The sequence below is a fragment of the Cricetulus griseus genome (assembly GCF_003668045.3).
Source record: "Cricetulus griseus strain 17A/GY chromosome 1 unlocalized genomic scaffold, alternate assembly CriGri-PICRH-1.0 chr1_0, whole genome shotgun sequence".
Lineage (NCBI taxonomy): Eukaryota > Metazoa > Chordata > Mammalia > Rodentia > Cricetidae > Cricetulus > Cricetulus griseus.
Window position 1 is genome coordinate 172440213 of NW_023276806.1, and position 20637 is coordinate 172460849.

At 39.8% G+C, this 20637-nt stretch overlaps 1 protein-coding gene across 2 annotated transcripts in view; it reads left to right on the top strand.

The window, feature by feature from the left end:
- Positions 1-20637, top strand: part of Reln (reelin) — a 446863-nt gene that overhangs the window by 320970 nt on the left and 105256 nt on the right. For both annotated transcript variants that reach the window (XM_027393422.2, XM_027393423.2), the window contains exons 23-27: positions 4366-4503; positions 5243-5429; positions 11185-11390; positions 15968-16139; positions 16584-16784. In XM_027393422.2, the coding sequence (XP_027249223.1) occupies positions 4366-4503; positions 5243-5429; positions 11185-11390; positions 15968-16139; positions 16584-16784 (904 nt within the window). The remainder of the gene's footprint in view (positions 1-4365; positions 4504-5242; positions 5430-11184; positions 11391-15967; positions 16140-16583; positions 16785-20637) is intronic.

Sequence of the window (20637 nt, forward strand, 5' to 3'; positions counted from 1 at the left end):
ATTTATCTATATGACATGAAAGCAGAAAGGAACCTCATTGGGGTCAGGAATGGGTCTAGCAGGAGGAACAAAGAGGAAAAGGGAGGGTATAAGATGGCAAATATGAGGAAAATGCAATGATATGTGTCTATGAAAATGTCATAAGGAAACTTTGTTTGGCAACTAAAAAAATTTAAATATGTTATTTTTAAACAAAAGGAACTCTTATTCTTGTTGCCCTGTGCCTTTAAGCACATGTACTCTGTAATCAAATTCTGCTTTCCCAATTTCCTCTAGACTCCTTGAGAGAAAAAAGTGAAATATTATTTTAAAAAACAAACACCCTAGTATAGTATTTATTTTACTCTTCCTTTTGACTTATAGTTGATCTAAACAGTATTGCTACATGAAAAAAATCTTTAAGCTGATTATAGCCATTGTTTCTGAGTATCTAATGCTTAAAATCTCTACCATAAAAAATTAAACTTATTTAGTCTCCTCAGAATCCTTGGTAATTTTTAAATTACATTTATTTCACTTTTTGCAAGTAGTATTCCACTTGGGAAATAGGCAGTTTGGTTTAAAGCAGTGTTATTTCTCTGACCAAGTCATTGTTCTGCTGTTTTGATTCAAGCATGCATGCAAATATAAATTGAATGCATTAAAGCAAGCTTGATCCTTGCATTATTCTAGATATGTTAACTTTAGAAAATGTGCTGGATTAGATAACTGTTGAGTGGAAATAGCTACTAGATACACCTGCTCAGAGAAATTACACTGTATACAAACTGAACATTTGTTACCCAATGAAAATTAATTTCATTTTTATGAGGGACATTTACATAAGAACAGGGCCTAATGAGACCCAAACAGCTGTCAGTTGCTGACTTCATAAACAAATCAACACCTAATGACTGAATGAGTTTCAGAATAATTGGGCAAATGTAATTACAGGAACTCTTAAGGTGGAAAATACAATTTAGTCAGCCTTCCTTTACCTTGATTCTTCAGGTTGCATAAGTGTGGAAAAATCAGTGGATGTCAGTATACTTGAAGTTTATGGGAAGAGATATTACCTCAAATTTTGTTGCTTTTAGAAATCCATAAAGTTTGAAATTTGGATTTTAAATGCAAGTCGATGGTATTGGATGACCTCTTCTAAGATGATGGATGGATGGTTGGACAGATGGATGATGGATGGATGGATGGATGGATGGACGGACAGATGGATGATGGATGGATGGATGGATGGATGGATGGATGGATGGATGATGGATGTATGGACAGATAGATGATGGATGATGGATGGATGGATGGATGGACAGATGGATGATGGATGGATGGATGATGGATGGATGGATGGATGGATGGACAGATGGATGATGGATGCATGGATGGATGGACAGATGGATGGATGGATGGATGGACAGATGGATGATGGATGGATGGATGGATGGACAGATGGATGATGGATGGATGGATGGATGGACAGTTAGATGATGGATGGATGATGGATGGATGGATGGATGATGGATGGATGGATGATGGATGGATGGACAGATAGATGATGGATGGATGGACAGATGGATGATGGATGGATGGATGGACAGATGGATGATGGATGGATGGATGGATGGATGGACAGTTAGATGATGGATGGATGATGGATGGATGGATGGATGGATGGACAGATGGATGATGGATGGGCAGATGGATGGATGATGGATGGATGGATGGATGGACAGTTAGATGATGGATGGATGGATGATGGATGGATGGACAGATAGATGATGGATGGATGGACAGATGGATGATGGATGGATGGATGGACAGATGGATGATGGATGGATGGATGGATGATGGATGGATGGACAGATAGATTATGGATGGATAATGGATGGATGGATGGATGGATAGATGGACAGAAGGATGATGGATAGATGATGGATAATGGATGGATGGACAGATGATGGATGAATGGAAAGATGGAGGATGGATGGATGGATGAACGGACAGATGGGCAGGAAGATGGATAGGCAGAAAGGTGGTAAATGGATTGGCAGGTGAAGTAGTTGTGTTGAGGACTGCATTGAGCAATGGTGGACCTGTGAATCAGAGTGATCACACCTCATCTTCCCTCACGTGATCAGCTGGAGATGGCTCTCACAACTAATTTTTTCTCACTAAAAATGAATACAATATTCAATCTCTTTTTCCTGGCTTTTCTCTTAGTTGACATCAATATGTAGAGTATGTTTAAGTGAAATAACCTTAAACTTTCTATGTTGAAGACATATCTCTTCAGGGGTTCATGAGCATAGGAATCAGTTCCTTAGGGAAAGACCTTCGGATGCACATGTGGCTATAAGAATATAAACTAGGGCTGGAGAGATGGCCCAGCTGTTAAAGGCTAGGCTCACAACCAAAAATATAAGAATATAAACTGGAAACCTATGAGGGGTTTCTCAACACCTCCCACCATTTTAGTACTGAAAGTAATACTCAATATAATATTTTTCATCAGTACTGTAAAGGCATCTCACTGTGAGAATAATAATGTCCCACTTCAGAGTCAGAGACTTCAAGGGATCCTAAAAATCAATTTGTCCAAACCCTTCATTTGAGCAATGAGGGACTAAAAGCCTCTGACAGTTTGGATTTCTCACTGAAGCTTACACAGCTACTGGACTTCAGAGCTAGAGACAAAGGAGTCGCATCCCCTACTCCTGTGCAGTCTTCAGTCTACTACCTTTGGAAGTTAGAAGCAGACTCCTCTTCTAGCCTGTCTGACTCATTTTAGAATACTGTTTTTGAGCACCTACTTTATTCTGTCCCTGTACAAACTACCTCAATGAGAGCTTTGCTTATCTCCAGAAGACCACGGATCTTTGGACATGACTCAGAGTATAATCAATTTTAAAAGGATAGAGCATTTCTCCTTTCCATGATGACAGTGGCCCATGAGTTTTATTTGGTTCAATTCTATAGGGCACTATCTTTGTCTTAGTCAGTGTTCTGTTGCTGTGATGAGAAACCATGTATCTCAGCAACACTTATAAAAGAAGCCATCAATTGGGGCTGGCTTACAGCTTCAGAGGTTTAGCGAATTATCGTCATGGTGGGGAGCATGGTGGCATGCAGCATACAAGGTGCTGGAGCAGTAGCTGAGAACCTCAAAGCCCATCCCCAGTGATACAAGGCAGGACCTCCTAATCCTTCTTGAGTAGTACCACTCCCTGATAGCCAAGCATTCAAATATATGAGCCTATGGGAGCCATTCTTATTCAATGGAATCTACACAGAACGATGAAAATCAGGATGGCTGCTAAATTACAAACATAAGCCTACTACCATAGAGATGCCTCTGTCTTATGTCCCATTAGAGGTACTGATATGCAAATAAACCCTTGTCTACTGGTGTCCCTTAATGCACCCTAGAATTATCCTGCTCCAGATGAAAACACAAGCTATTAGCAACAGATCATTGACAAAATAAACAAATAAAAGCTTAGTCTGAGTTTTAGCAGTGTGCTGTGTACTTATGGTGTGAGTAATATGTGTAATTGGTACAGATGATTAGGGATCATTCAGAGGCAGAGCAAGTGTGTCTATAGCATATGCTAAGGGAGATTGTAATTGGCAGAACTAAGACTAGAAAGAATTCATCACAGATATCTGAAAATTCCTACAGGTGAAATTTTTTCTAAAATTAAAAAATGTTTTCAAGTAGTCACTGATTTAAGCCTTTTTTATATGACTCCCAAAATATCTTCTTTAGACTCTGACATCAGTGAACCAAGACAACAAGTATTGTGTTTAATGATTCATCCCTAAGGTCAACTGGCCTGTGAAACGTTAAGTCTGTGCTTCAGAAATGAGTATATCCTCACCCATAGTCATCAAAGTCTTCCTAAATACAACTCTTAAGTGTGTCTTCTCAACCCCAAATTGCACTCTCAAGTTTTTGTTTTATATTCTGAACCAAATTGAAGTTTTCCAATAATGACTGGTGTGCCTGTTCTGAGAAATTGTATTACTTGGAGTAAAATATTTCATATTCACATCTGTGAAAGACACATTTCATTTAGTAGGTAGCTTTTACTTTTGAGTGTTCTTTCTTTATTTATTTCTAGAATCAAATTTTTGAGTAACAACAGAAAATCTGGCGCTGTATTTTTCTTTAAAATGCTTCAACTAAATTAAGATTAAGACATAAGGCAGTCTCTTCTTCAACTTTCTTTCCTAATAGAAATGTTGAATTGCAAAATAATTGACTGGAAATTTAAATAGAAATTCTGGAGGGTTTGTTATCAGAAAGGTGCTGAACTCTGGTATTCTTAGTGAGAAACACCATAGGTCAACTGATACTGCCTGCTTTATTCCTAGGTCCAGTGCCACCCGCTTCCGCTGGAGTCAGAGCTATTACACAGCCCAGGATGAGTGGGCATTAGACAGCATTTACATTGGGCAGCAATGCCCTAGCATGTGCAATGGGCATGGTTCATGTGACCACGGCATGTGCAGGTATGTGCTCCTGAGAGTATGACCCTCTCCTGAGTCTCAGGGTTTGTGTCTGTGGGTTCACCCCAGCAGTTATTTTCCCAGTCAGTGCAGAGTCACGAATAACAAAATAGCCGAAAGAGAGTGAGTCTTCTTTTACATGTAAAGATATGTAAGTTGCATTAATGTAAAGCCATATATATTCTAAACCTCTAAATCTAAAGTCAGGACAAGGCCTGCTGGGTTAATTTGAAAGTCTTGCTGTTATTTCCCGCCCACCCCTCATCATGCTCAGTTAGTCAAACATTGCCACTCTCTATCCTACACCACTTCACCCGAAGCTCAGCATTGTATGCATGGGAAGAAAGTGACTACACTTGAATACTAAAAGACCCCAAGATATGTGATTTAATCAGAACTATAAAATACCACCAGACTGACATGTTAATTGAATAAATGAACCCACATATATGACATTTTAAAGCAATGGGGAGATCCCAGTCTCTCTTGCACAAACATAAGCCGATGTGTCAATACTTCTTAATGTCAAATTCCACAATTTTAACATAGTATCTGTAACTAAAGATTCTACCCATTTTGAGGAATGTGAAAAACTGAAGGTAGTGCCAAATCATATACACATTGATGCTATAGAAAAATCTACTGTAATGCTGAGACCTGGGGAACATGAATTGTAGGAATATCTTCAGTAGGAGAGCCATTGTATTGCAAATGACTTGGTTATTTTGCACTGTTCTTGTAGGTGTGACCAGGGATACCAAGGGACTGAATGCCACCCAGAAGCTACACTTCCTTCCACAATTATGTCAGATTTTGAGAACCCAAATGGTTGGGAATCTGACTGGCAAGAAGTTATTGGGGGAGAAATTGTAAAGCCGGAGCAAGGCTGTGGGGTCGTTTCTTCTGGATCATCTCTATACTTCAGCAAGGTATGTCCAGGCATTGGGATGGGCCCTCAGGGCAGTGGCGGGCTTAACATGAGACTTGTTCACAGGCATGCTGAATTTCACAGGTACAAACATGAAATGGTTTTAGTATTCCTTGTGCCTTTGCTTTTGCTTGTGGGCTTAGCCATGTACCTGTCCCTTTGTGACATTGGGAAACCCGATTTATTGTTGATTTGGGTTACTGCAAATACAGGTTAAGCCAGTTCCTCCTACTCATGTTCTATTCTGTGCAGTACTAGAGACTGAAGTGATGGGCTCTGACATGGTAGGCAGGCATCCTGCACGGAGTGACATCCCATCCGCTCACCTGCCAAGGCTCTTTCAATTCATTTAAATCCCATTGCTTCCCTATACTCCCTGCTGTGCTGGCTTGTGCCTGGAGGGCTGTTGACTAGAGCAGGCTTTTAATCTGTCTTCATCCTGCCCTTTTAGACCATGTGAGAGGACCAGCCTAAGGTGAGAGAGGATCGGGAGAGGGATGGGAGAGCCTAGAGGTTAGCGAGGCAATTCTACCTGTGTATGTGTGGTTCAGTCTGATTCTGCCACTTCCTAGCTATGGGACTTTAGGCACTTTGCTTAATCCTCTTTTCACTTTGCCTCCCCATCCATGAAGTGGGGACCAAGAGAGTCCTCTTCATTGGAGTCGTGTAGATGGAGTTAGTGAGAGTCAAACATGTAGAAGAGCTTATGAATTTGTGGTTATTGGATGTGTCATCCCAGGAACCTCAGGGCTATAGTTGGAGGAAGGAAGTGATGATAGGAAGGAAGTGTGTACAGAACTTTTCTGCTGGGAGGGGCTGAGCAGCTATCTGTGTTGAGCAAACATCTCAGGGGCTATTCTGCCTTAGTTTGGCAATGCCGGTAGATCCTACTGCTATGTGGAATGCCTTGTAAAACTTGTCCCTGAAATGCTCATCTTCCTAGTTGTAGCACCCAATCAGGCATACAAATTGGTAATCATCAACAAGGGGCCCAGAGGCCAGGCACAGGAAGAACTACAAGAACTGATTCTCTTTGAACACCCCCAATCCACACTGATTTGTTGAGGGTGAGAGGAGAAGCTCCTTCCTCTCCTCCCATGCTATCCTTCAGGCAGACCATTCTTATCACTCTGCTCTTCTTCATCTCCTGTAAAAGCAGAAAAGACATAGAGCAGGCTCCAACCTGAGTGACATGGTTAGTCCCAGTTATTGGCAGCTGTCTTTAGGATGTGATATGCTTAATACCATTTCTTTATGGAAGGGATTACAGCCACCAATTCTGAGAGAATTAGAAATGTCTTGCCTTATTTACATCCTATAGCAAGTAGACAGGTGTGGATGATATACCACAAGGCTGGTACATTGCAGAATTTGTTTTGGCAGAAACCCAAGAAAAGTTAATTCATGTAAGTGCAAAAATAGGTTCAGGTTTTGTTTTGATGCAGGTGCAAAACAAAGACTCCTCAAGAAAACAAGACAGAGGAGGATAAAAATCAGGATGGAGCCACTCAACATTTCCTGGCCATTGACCCTGAAACTCCTACCATCAACGTCTTTAGAGATAATAGTCAATAAGTAACCAAAGCACAGTGGAAAGATGGATCTGCAGAATAGGAGGCTGTGGCTGCTGTCAACATGTTTTAAAATAAGATTATAAGGGCTGGAGAGATGGCGCAGCCATTCAAGGCTAGGCTCACAACCAAAATATAAAATAAGATTATAAATCTTTCACTGGTAAATGTGTGTGTGTGTGTGTGTGTGTGTGTGTGTGTATTCACACATGGAGATTTTAAACATAAAAAAAAAAGTCCTGGGCTATAGATCAGTATTCCATGCACTTAATTCAAAATTGTCTTTTCCAAAGTCAGACTGTCTGGGAATGCTGCATTCTAGAGCTCATGTACTGGTTCTCCTTGTGGAGTTATTTCTCTGTATTTCAGTATTCTTCTCTATAAAGCAGAATATTGGAAGTAATGAGTAAGCTAGAACAAATAAAGAACAAAGAGTCATGTTGGGCACAGTAAGCATTAGTCATCACTGTTATTTTATAAGAGTAAATTGTAAAATGGTATCATTGAATTTCTCCAAATATATGCCCTTCTACTTAAAAAATCATCATTTCAAAAGTAAAATTTTCCCCTTCATCTCTCACTCCAGCCTTCCCCTCTGGACTTCTGTAAAAAATATCTCAGGGCCTTTTATTTTTCCCCCTTTTTTCTCTAGTAGCATCTATCTGTTTAGAATTCTAAGTGGAAGAAATTCTCTCAAACTAAAAGAGTAGAAAATTGGGTCCATGCAATCAAAATAAGGAAGTTAGGTGGCCCTGCCTCAGGGAAAGCCACTCCTCAAACTCACAGACTGCCTTTCTATTGCTGTGTCAGGTTGACCGTCACAAAGGGAAAGCAGGAGGAGTGGTATAGAGAACCCTGACTGCAGCCACCGGGCTGTGTGCACACGAGTTTGGCAGAGATGAAACAAGTAGTTGGGCATTCCCCAATGTAGAGCATTGTGAAATGATGAGAGGAACAGTTCTAGGTCATGTGCCCACCCCACCCCCCTAAGTTAATGCTTGTAAAACCCTCCACCAGGCTGTGTCTGGTTCCCTGCCTCTGCTCTGGCTCCATTGCCTGCCACCTGCCGGGCCATGCCGCTGACAGGTTGCTGTTTCCATACAGCTTGCTGAAGCTATGACAAACTGTCCCAGACACCCACCTTATTCTTAGAGTCTCCCTGACTTGATGTAACTGCTGCGCTCTTCTGATTGTCTGATGGTACTGGGCAGAATGCAGTCACACTAGCTGAGCTGAGCTCTAGATAAAGTGACAGGTCCAAAATGCTTGTTAGGGTCTAGGCGTCATATCAGTAAATACTCAAAGGACTTCGTAGGTCTGGAATTACGACATGCCCAGGTGACTAAAGGTGGGTCTGCAACCACAACTCTTACATGGTGTCTGCCACAAGTATATGGCTTCTTTTCATGGTGTTTTGTGTAACACAGTTATTATAGAATTAGTCAGTTTAAGTAAGAAGGAGAAATTCTAAAGAAAGGGTTACTTTCAAGTAAGTGTAATAGAAGTTTGTCTCTTGTGGCATTTTGAATAAAGAAAACTAATGAGATGCAAAAGGTGAAAATTCCCAGCTCTTTAGAGGTTTTGTTGTCAGTTCTGTTACCTCCTACCTGATAAGATTTTATTTATTTTACCTGAACACTTAAAGTAGGAAGCCATTTAACCTCTAGTTTATTTATTTATTTTTTTTACAAACCATTCCTCCTGTACAGACTCTGAGGTCTGAAAATACTAGAATGTCTGAGGTGTTTCTCACAGTATTTCAAATCAGCTGTAGGATAGTTCCCCCAGTCTGGGAATGGAAACATACCCACTTAGCCTGTCCAACACATGTATACAGACACACATCACATGTGCATGAGTCTACACATAATACATGAGTCCACAGATCACAGCAAAGTAGGAAAACGTCAAAGCTATAATTACTTCATATTCTAAATTCTGACAAAAATTTTTATCATGAGCCTTTTTTCTCTTCATTCCTTTGAAACAATGTTCAACATTTCAGGTCCCTGGACAAAAGAAATGATGTGTGCTATTTCTCTATGAAAACACACTTTCAGTGCCAAACTAAACATGTGTGTAATACTTCCCACCATTTCTAAATCCTCCAGAAGTAGTTTCCAAATCCCTATGGACTAGCCTGTCACCTGGGAGAACAAGCCTGCGCTGTAGGCTCACAACAGAACCTTGTTCCAAACAGCTAATTGTGATAATTGGATTTGTAGAATTCTCACCTTAGAGCCGTATCCTTCTGGCTCATTTCCACATGCTGTGTTTTTCATAGATTTTTGCTAGATTAAAATCAACTGCTAACTCTTGGAGTTTTTCTCCCAAACAGTGCTCTGCCTGCAGTGGCCCGTGGGGTATGAAAGAACTAGATGTTCCTCATTTACTGCATTTCAAACAAACAGTTTAAAACAATGCAAAGCACATACAACATGAGTCCCTCAAATACATGCTGGGCAAAGAAAGGTTTAAAGAATGAGCCCTGCATTGGAGCCAGCTTCAGTTGTCATTTGCAGGCAGGCATCCTGGTTTCCTTTGGTCTCTTAATTGGTTTTAGAGCTCTCAATAGCAGCATACTCTATTAATTATTCCACCGATATTTACCCCTGTTAGTTCCTGTGACAGAAGAAATCGCTCTTGGTGAAGGGTTCAATGTGAGGGTGAGGGGCTTTCATTCTAGTTTGTATCATCTCAGTTTCCTTCCAACTCTAGTGGAGCTCGTATGTGCCCTCCAAGACCAGAAAAGTCTACTGATTAACATTGGCAAAACCTAGCTAGGTGGGACGCTCTCAGAATCAACATTCTTGTACCTCCTTACTTGAAGCCATTACACAGAACAAGAGTGACAACCTCTTGTCAACCTGCGTCTGACACTTCTCAGCATACAGTAAGAGAAGGAAGTGAGCTACTGGATTTCAGGAAATTTTTAACACTTTAAGACATAAGAGACTGTTGAATGGTTTAGAAGCTTACTTAGATGGTACCTCCCAACTCATCTACTTGAGGGTGAGCAGAGCAGATGGAGAAATGGGAAGACTTCCTTTATGTCAAGAAGTTTCTGCCTTGCCCACTTGGCTGTAACTTGCTCTGGAGATAAGGGCTGTGAGTAGGTCTCTATGGAAAATATACCTTCAGAAGTGCATGTAGTATGCCAGACATCTTACACACGTCACATGTTGTTTAATCAATTGTCACAACTCTCTAAGGAAGGCATTATCACCCACCTTTGAAGAAAATAGAAGCTCAGAAAGAATAGAATAAAGAAAAGGCTGAGAGTCAGACCCGGCTCCAACTGATTCACAAGCGAGTCATTGTATCAGGCTCAGTCAGGAATGTTTGCCTTTTAAGCACAGGGACCTGGGTTCAATCCCCAAAACCCACATGAAAAATAAAATTCAAAACAAGCTTGCCAGCACTCAGGAGGTAGAGACATGTTGAAGCCACAGTGGTCTACATAGCGAGTTTCAGGACAGCCAACTCTGCATAGTGAGATTCTGTCATAATAATAATATTTTTTTGAAACATAATAATAATAAAATAAATGATAAAATTAATTAATTAAAATAAGAGCAGACAGGGTGATATATACTTGCACTCTCTGTACTGGGGAAGTAGAGACAGGCATATCCTTGGAGCTCACTGACCAACCTGCCTAGCTTAGTTGGCAAGTTCCAAGCTAATGAGAGATACTGCCTAAAACTAAACAAACAAGCAAACAAACATGGTGTTGTCTGAGCACTGGTACCCAGGGTTGTCTTCAGGCCTTTATATTCATAAGCACACCTGTGCTCATGAACAAACACACATGCACCAAGTCCATGGTCTTAAAGAAGAAGATTTCTTCTTCATTACTCTGCCATTAGAAGATTTCCAAAGCAAGGACTGAACGTGTTTTGAGTAATTTCGCTCTTTTCTTAGTACTCTTTGGTATAGTAGAAAATTCTCAAGGTTCTCTCATCTGGGTCTGGGTGTCAGTGATGGAGAGATGAAGTGGCTGTGTCCAGGAGCAGGAACCACAGCCACAGCAGAGACAGCAGAAGAATATAGCTCACTCTTCTCAGGATTAACTGGGAGCAAAACTGTCATCTGTAGTGCAAGGTGCTCATGTGGACTTGAAACCAAGCTGAAAAAGGCAGAGCTCCCAGATAACTGACGAGGGTTTTTCTGTCCTTTGCAAAGGCTGGGAAAAGGCAACTGGTGAGCTGGGATCTGGACACATCTTGGGTGGACTTTGTCCAGTTCTACATCCAGATAGGCGGAGAGAGCGCTGCATGCAACAAGCCAGACAGCAGAGAGGAGGGTGTCCTCCTCCAATACAGCAACAATGGGGGCATCCAGTGGCACTTGCTGGCAGAGATGTACTTCTCCGACTTCAGCAAACCCAGGTAACCCACACTAGTGGGCCTTCCAGTGTGTTCCAGGAAGCACATATTCAATTGTTATTGAAATGTCTCTAAAATGTGACAGTTCCCAAAACAGGAAAATCAATAAAGATTTGAATTTTCACCTAAGTCATTAAACAAAAAAATACATGTACTCATATTTAATCTTTTAGAGCTGTTAATTGGATATAGTGACACAAGCCAGGAACCAAAGCACTTAGGAACTAAGACAGGAGTTCCCAAGACAGTCAAGGCTACTACTGAGAGCTCTTATCTAAAAAACAAAAAATCCTTTCTAAAAATGTTTTTTTTTTTAGTGATTTAGGAAAATTTTTGACTGCGAGAAAATTACTAACTATTGATACCCAAAGACATGGGGCTACAGCAAAGTTCTGTACCCACTTCACTTTTGGGAATTTTGCTTCCATTTGTGTGCACACAGCATATGCTCATCTGTTACAGTTAAGTGAAATGGAGATTTTTTTGTTCTGGGTTTTCACGTGACTGTACCCTGGGATGGTCGTAGACAGTGTGTGACCAGGTCTTTAGAGTTCAGATTTGTAAAGCCTTCTAGTTCCCTATTCAGGCTTTGATTTTGATAACTAGAGAATATATGGAGTGAAACGGCATTATTAACAGTAATACTTATACCGGGCAAACAGCACACTTTTATGTACTTAAACTTGGTTCTTTTGGTTATGTAGTGTTTATAATTCTGTTTAATTTTATATTTCATATGAACATAACTTAAAACTACTCAAGAATACCATTTTAGAGCATGTATTTTTATAAACTCTTATTTCTACTTTAATGTAGATATAAATTCTTTATAAATTAGCCACCAGTCATTATTAACTTATTTTAATGTCCTGTTTTACATATTATAACTAAGTTCTGGGTTGAAAACTATTGAAAAAAATACATATCTAATTCTTACAAATCAAATTAATTTTGCAGCTTAAATTTTACATATTTTGTAGATTGAGAGTATATAAGTTTGGTGATTTTAAAAACTGGGGCTCTTAAAGATAACGTAACTTTCCACAGAATCCTACCCCAAATACTGTCTTAGTCACTGTTCTGTTGCTGTGGAGAGACACCATGACCATGGTAACTCTTATAAATGAAACATTTATTTGGAGCTGGCTCACAGTCTCAGAGGTTTATTTAGTCCACTATCATCATGGTGGGAAGCATGGCAGTGTGCAGCCATACATGGTAGCTGAGAGTTCTACATCTCAGGTCCCATGCAGCAGAAGAAGAGGGAGACTCTGGGCTTGCCATGGGTTTCTAAAACCTGAGCTCACCCCCCAGTGACACTTCCTCCAACAAAGCCACATCTCCTAATCCTTTCACATAGTGCCACTCCCTCATGACCAAGCATTCAAATCAGTGAGTGAGCATGTGAATCTTGCATTTCATCAGGCATGGTGGCATGCACCTATAAATCCTACTGTTGGGAAGGCTTCAGCAAAAGGAACACAGCCTGGGCTATATAGTAAGTTCTGGGAGAAGCTGTAAAATCAGTCTTTTTAAAAAGACTATATTGTTGAGGACAGGGTAGTTTCTAAGAATCTGAGCTTGGGTTCCTAGGACCCATAAGAAAAGACAGGCATAGTGGTGATGCTTGTGTCCCCAGTAATAGCAAGATGGAAGACAAGGACAGGAGGCCCTAGAGTTCAGTGACCAGGCAGCCTATCCCACTTAGCAAAATTCCAGGCCAGCAAAAGACCCTGTCTCAAACAAAAGTTTGAAGGTACCCAGAACCAACACCTGAACTTGTCCTCTGTCCTACACATGCACACACATACCTATATACACACTCAGTGATCACATACCAATGCACAGAGGCACACATAAACACACACCAATGCACAGAGACACACATGCACACACACATGGCATACACACACCAATGCACAGACACACATGCACACACACATGGCATACACACACCAATGCACAGACACACATGCACACACACATGACATACACCACCAATGCACAGACACACATGCACACATACCTGATATATACACACCAATGCATAGAAACACACATGCCCACATACCTGATATATACACACCAATGCATAGAAACACACATGCCCACATACCTGATATATACACACCAATACATAGAGACACACATGCATGCACAAACAAAAAGAAAAATATTTTCTTTGTGGAAATTTTTATGGAAGGCTAAAATTATTGACCAGATTCAGATTTCAGATGACACTAAACTGGTTAAGAAACTTTGAGCTAGAAGATATGAGAAAAGACTGACTGTTCATGGCAGCAAATAAGTAAGGAAATATAAGAAACGGCTTTGATGGGCAATACTGAATATATCTGTGAAGAAAATGACAAACTGCAAAAATTCCTGCAGATGTTAAAAGACAACAAATAAATGGGAAATGGTATAGAATCCATGAAGAGGAAAACTGAAAATTACTGTATGAAGATACCTTTCTATTTATGTCTAATTCATCCTACTGTTAGATTTTGTCAAGAAATAGAAGCTAACAAAATAGCTTAAATTTGAAGAAAATAAATTTAACATATCATATATTAATGAGCCTAAAATTAAAAGATGCTGGATGAACAATGAAGCCAAATAGATGACCCAGAAATTTACTACAGTATGTAAGAACTTAAGTGTGGGTGCCAGAGGTAGCTCAATGAGTAAAGGGCTTGCTATACAAACATAACAGCCAGAGTCTGATCCCCGAAACCCAATAAAAAAGCCAGGTGTAGTGGAGAAGCAGAGACAAGACACTCACTGCCAGGCCAGACTGATCAAATCAGTGAGTTCCAACCCCAGAGAGAGGCCGTGCCTCAACATGGATGGCATCCATGTTGGTTTTTGAGGCAGAAAGATATCTGAGGTTGTCCTCTGGGCTCGACAAGCACATGCACAGCTACACACCAATATGCACCTGCACACACATGAGTACATACAGACACATACGAGAATCTCTGTGTGAGAAGGAACATGTCAACCATCAATGAACTAAAGGACTAATCAGGCCATGGTAGATGCAATAGATGCTTGGAGATAGAAATGTTTAGATTGTCACTTTATATCTTCAAAAGCTATGAAACTGATTTAGGATTTCTTCATGCAAGTAACAGGTCACATTCTACTCCTGGGAAAGCAGCTAAACAGAATACAAACTCAATAGGAAAATAACAAAGAAAAGAACTGCTCACATGGAGATTTACTGCATGCAAATGTAAAACTGCTTTTGTACGTATGCAATTGTAAAGTCGAGACATTTCCAACAAATATAAGAAATAAGGATTCTTGTCCCCATAAAGAGTTTATACAAGTTACCATTTAAGCACTAAAACCTCATTTTTAATATGAATACAAAGATAAGCATAGGGGATAAAATAGATATTCATTAAGATGTGGGTAGTATGAAGATTCCATTGCATAAAATTTCTGTTTTGAAAAGACTGCACACCACTTTTAATGAAGTTCTCTCTCAACATGAACAATAAGCCTCTCTCACACCATCTGGAAACTGTTACCAACCTTCTAGGAAGGACTTTAGAAAGTGGAAATCTTCAATGTCAGTAATTTACATGACCCGGTAATTTCATGTCTAAGAATCTTACCTAAAATCTTATCTAACCCAAGAATCAAAGGCCAAGCGCTTTATGCATAGGATTTATTACAGAATTATGCATAGTATGGAAGATTATGAAAAATTATACAGAGTTATGAAATAAGCAGTAGTGTGCCCATAGAATGAAAGTTATATAAACATTAAAATGATCTGAAATAATTTTATATACATTGTTTTAAAATGTAAAGAACTATAGTATACATATAGTCATGTATATAATATATTATAAACTGATAAGACACATTAAAATTTTAATAGAGCCCAACCTTATATAATTTATTGATGATTATATCTTGTCTTAAATTCACAATTTATATATTTCACCATGAGTAAGGATTACTTTGAAACTTTAAAACACACTATTTTAATGTAGTAACACAATAGAAGAACAGGTTTCCTTCACATTTCTTGTCTTTGGGCACATTGTTAATTAGTGTGCATACATATGAGCAATTGGAAGTCACAGTTCAGTTTCAGAAGTTAGTTCCCTCCTCCCACATGGATCCAGGAGATCAAACAGATCATCAGACTTGGCAGTAGGAACCTTTACCTACTGAGCTATCTCAACAACTCAAGATATTTTCTTTAAAAGTTATGGCCATATAATGTTGCTTGCTATACATATATACATATACACATACACTTAGGCAAAACATTCATACACATAAAATAAACAGATCATTTAAAAGTTATGACCATTACACCGAGAAGCCAGCAAGACAGTCTGTTGACACACTATTACACATGAAATGGACAAAATAATGACTAAGCTTTCCTACTGCACAAGCCTCCTGTGTGATCTGTCCACATGCAGAGACTTCTGAAGTCCCAGGGGATCAAATAAAACTAAAGCTTCTCTTGTTTCTGCCTTTGTTACTTCACCAGCTTTTAAGAACAACACAGCTTTTGCTTTCCCAGCCATGAAGGATTTGTTTTTATGCAGATTTGTCTATCTGGAGCTCCCTGCAGCTGCGAAGACACCTTGTACCAGGTTCCGCTGGTGGCAACCTGTGTTCTCAGGGGAGGACTACGATCAGTGGGCAGTCGATGACATCATCATTCTGTCAGAGAAGCAGAAGCAGGTCATCCCAGTTGTCAACCCGACTTTGCCCCAGGTATGTCTCACGTCAGAACACCAAGGTGCAGACAGTTGGCATGGTGGATCAGAGAAAGAACAATTAAATGGCTTCTTTAAGGACCTAAGATCTGACAGGATTAGGTAATGTATTTTTTGTTGTTGTTGTTGCTGCTGCTCTCTTCTGTAGTAAGAAACTTCAGTCCTGGGCTGCTAGTTCACAGACTGTTCAAATGTGAGAAAGATGTGAAATCTAGACATCAGAAAAATTGTTAGTGTGTTTAAAATAATTAGATACATCATGGCAAAATAGTTTTGGTTGTTAAATCATCAAGAGGAAACGTTTGTGTGTTTTTTAATTTAGTTCTGGAGTTTTGGAGGCATGTGAATGGTACATGGCCCACATGTCATGAACTGAACGTTTCTTCCTTGTTTGCAGAGGGATCAGACTCTCTTCCTGTTTTGTTTGTGTTGTTCCCATTAGAACTTTTATGAGAAGCCAGCTTTTGATTACCCTATAAATCAAATGAGTGTGTGGCTGATGTTGGCTAATGAAGGCATGGCTAAAAATGACAGTTTCTGCGCTGCCACACCTTCCGCAATGGTGTTTGGAAAGTCAGATGGAGACCGATTTGCAGTGACTCGAGATCTGGCGTTGAAACCTGGATATGTGCTCCAGTTCAAGGTATTTATGCAAGACGGCTCTTCCCAGAGTGGTGAAGGAGTGAAAGAACTCTAAGTTTACGTGCAAAGTTCCCAAAGGACACATGTCTTTCATATTCTCTTAAAGAGGGGTCACACTTGAGTAAAGGCTCTGCATTCTTAGAATGGCGAAGCTTTTCAGTTTTGCTCATAAGAGAAACAGTTGACTGGTTTTCAAGGAGCTCCCAGAAGTTGTACCTATAGCATTATGTTGTTCATGAAACTCTTCCATAACGGAAAGCAAAATTGATAGAGTATTTCAATCTGAGATGATGGAGTGAACCCCTTGCTTTCAGATCATTCTAGGTACATCCTGTCTGTCTCATGCAGCTTGGGGCTTATGTTTTAATTGTGTATTAGTGATCAGGCCTGTGAGTTTGCATACAGTAACTGGGCTCCAACCCCACCCTGTATCATATGCATTTACTATAGCATTTTCAATTTCCCTCCCTGTAATGTGGTGAATTTTTACTCTGCCTTTCATTACTTTCCTTAAAGTATATTGTTTTTCATGTTGGACAACAAAGCCACAAAAACAGTGACAATTTACCTTGATAAACTCTTGCCTCAGAACTTTATCAAAATTTCATTGTGTTTGTTCATAATAAAATCTCATTGGTGAATTCTGGAGTGGAAAGCAATGCAGTTTTAATGAGCTATCACAACTACGTGCTCCTTACATAGTGACAGGATACAGACACTAAATAATTTACAAGTGGAATTGTTAAAGAGATCAGATGTGTATGTGTGGCTCTTCAATAGAATTTATATAGCCCTGTACACAAGGCAGTTAGACATAAATAGGGACAATTTATTTCCCAACAACAGCTAGGAAGTGGTAATCTGCCTTTGTTCATATTTTGATATTAAACTACAATGTCAAAGTATCAATAACAGTACATATGTCTATATGCCTTGCTGGTGACACTTGATATTAATATAAAATATGTTCATAAAGTACTATACCGTTTCTCATCCAATACCCCGTCAATTTAATTAATCCCAAATATCATGGTAATATAGACCTTAGATTCTTCATGGTGATATTCCAAAGTTGAAAAAAGCTAAGCAAGGCCCGACCGACTGGGAAGAGGTAGCAGCTGCATTAGCTGGACCAGGCAGGCCTTGACCAACCCTGGTGAGCAGAAGAAGGCTCATGAGCTGGGCTGGGATGGCCCTGGCTGACTGGAGAGCAGAAAGAGGTGCAGGAGCCAGGCAGCCTAGAAACATCAACAGCAGCGGCTGCCAAAAACTCTACCAAGAAGCTCCCCTGGGAAAGAGCATCTGTGTCCCAGCCAGCCTCCAGTGCCATGCCCTGTACGTGACACCAGAAGCATCAATGACCTCTGGAACATCAGAACTGCCTGCACCTAGAGGTATGGTTCACCAGAGAGCACCGATCAACAGAGCCACAGCTCCCAACTACACCAACTGGAGAAGGAGGGACCCCCTGAAGCACAGGCTCCAGCTGTACTGATTGGAGGAAGAGACGGGTAGACAAGAGTGTAAAAACACACTCAACAACATAAAGAGCAATACGGCACCCCCAGAAACTAGTGGCTCTACAACAGCAAGACCTGGACATCCCAAAGCAGGTGAAGCAGAAGAAAATGACCTTAAAAATAGCTTTATGAAGATGATTGAGGCCCTCAAAAAGGAAATGCCAAACTCCCCTAAAGAAATGGAGGAAAAGACAAAAAATTGGAAGATATCAACAAATCCCTAAAAGAAAACCAAGAAAAAACAATAAAACAGGTAAAGGTAATGATTCAAGACTTTAAAAAATGTAGAGGCAATAAAGAAAACACAAACCTAGGAAATTCTATAAATGGAAAATCTGGGTAAATGATCAGGAACTACAGATATATAAGATGGAAGAGAGAATCTCAGGTGTTGAAGACACAATAGACGTAATAGATTGATTGGCCAAAGAAAATGTTAAAATCCAATAAATTTTTAAAACAAAATATCCAGGAAATCTGGGGCACCATGAAAAGACCAAACCTAAGAATAATAGGGATAGAAGAAGGAAAATATATACAACTCAACAGCACAGAAGATATATTCAACAGAATCATAGAAGAAAACTTTCCTAACCTAACTGACATGCCTATGAAAGTATAAGAAGCTTACAGACCACCAAATAGACTGGACCAAAAAAAAAAGAGTTCCCTGTCCACATAATAATTAAAACATTAAACATACAGAATAAAGAGAGAATATTAAGAGCCTCAAAGGAAAATGGCCAAGTAACATATAAAGGCAGACCTATCAGAATCACACCTGACTTCTCAATGGAAACTTTGAAAGTCAGAAGGTCCTGGATAGATGTCCTACAAACACTAAGGGAACATGGATGCCAATCCATCCTTCTGCTGCATACAAGAAACACATCTCAAATCCGAAGACAGACATTACCTTAAAGTAAAGTGTTGGGAAAATATTTTTCAGTCAAATAGACCTAAGAATCAAGCTGGTATAGCTATCCTAATATCTAGCAGAGTAGACGTCAAACTAAAAGTAGTTAAAAGAGATGAAGAAGGGCATTTCATATTCGTCACAGTAAAAAATCCATCAAGATGAACTCTCGATTCTGAGAGTGTCCAAATACAAGGACACCCACATTGTAAAAGAGGTATCACTAAAGCTTAAAACACACATCAATCCCCACACACTAATAGTGAGAGACTTCAACATCCCACTACTGGACAGGTCTACCAAACAGAAACCTAACAGAGAAACAAAGGAATTAACAGATATTATGATTCAAATGGGCTTAACAGACATCTATAGAATAGTCCACCCAAACACAAAAGAACACACCTTCTTCTCAGCACCTTATGGAACCTTCTCTAAAATTGACCACATACTCAGTAACAAAACAAATCTCAACAGATACAAAAAAAAAAAAAAAGAATAACCCTCTGTATCTTATCAGATCACCGATGACCTGAACATCCAGGAACTCTTGCTCCCCAGACTGATAGCTGGAATACCAACATGGGACTGATCCAGACCCCAGGAACATGGGTTTCAGTGAGGAAACCTCAGAAATCTACGGGACCTCCTGTAGAAGTTCAGTACTTATCCCTAGCATAGGTGTGGACTTTGGGAGCCCATTCCATATAGAGGAATACTCCCTGAGCCAAGACACACGGGGGTGGACCTAGGCCCTATCCCAAAGGATACAATAGACTCTGATGACACCCTATGGAAGGCCTCACCATCCAAGGGGAGCAGAAAGGATATGTGATAGATAAGTTTTTAGTTGGGGGAGGGTGATAGGGGAGGACAGGTCAGAGAAGGGAACTGGGATTGTCATGTAAAACAATCCTGTTTCTAATTCAAATAAAAAACAGTGAAATAAAATTTAAAAAAAAAGAAAAAAACAAGATAAATAAATAAATAAGAGGTAAAAATAAATAAATAAAGTTAGAATTCAACAACAGCACAAATTGCAGAAACGCTACAAACTCACAGAAATTGAACAGTACTCAATTACATCACTCAAGGGTCAAGGAAGACATAAAGAAAGAAATTGAAGACTTCCTAGAATTCAATGAAAATGAAGGCACAATATACCCAAACTTATGGGACACTTTCAAAGCAGTGCTAAGAGGAAATTTCATAGCACTAAGTGCCTACATAAAGAAACTGGAGAATAGAGACTTAACAACACACCTGAAAGCTCTAGAACAAAAAGAAACAATTTCCCCGGGTGTTTAATCCTAGCACTCGGGAGGCAGAAGCAGGTGGATCTTTGTAAATTGGAGGTCAGCCTGGTCTACAGAGCAAGTTCCAGGACAATCTCCAAAGCAATACAGAGAAACTCTGTC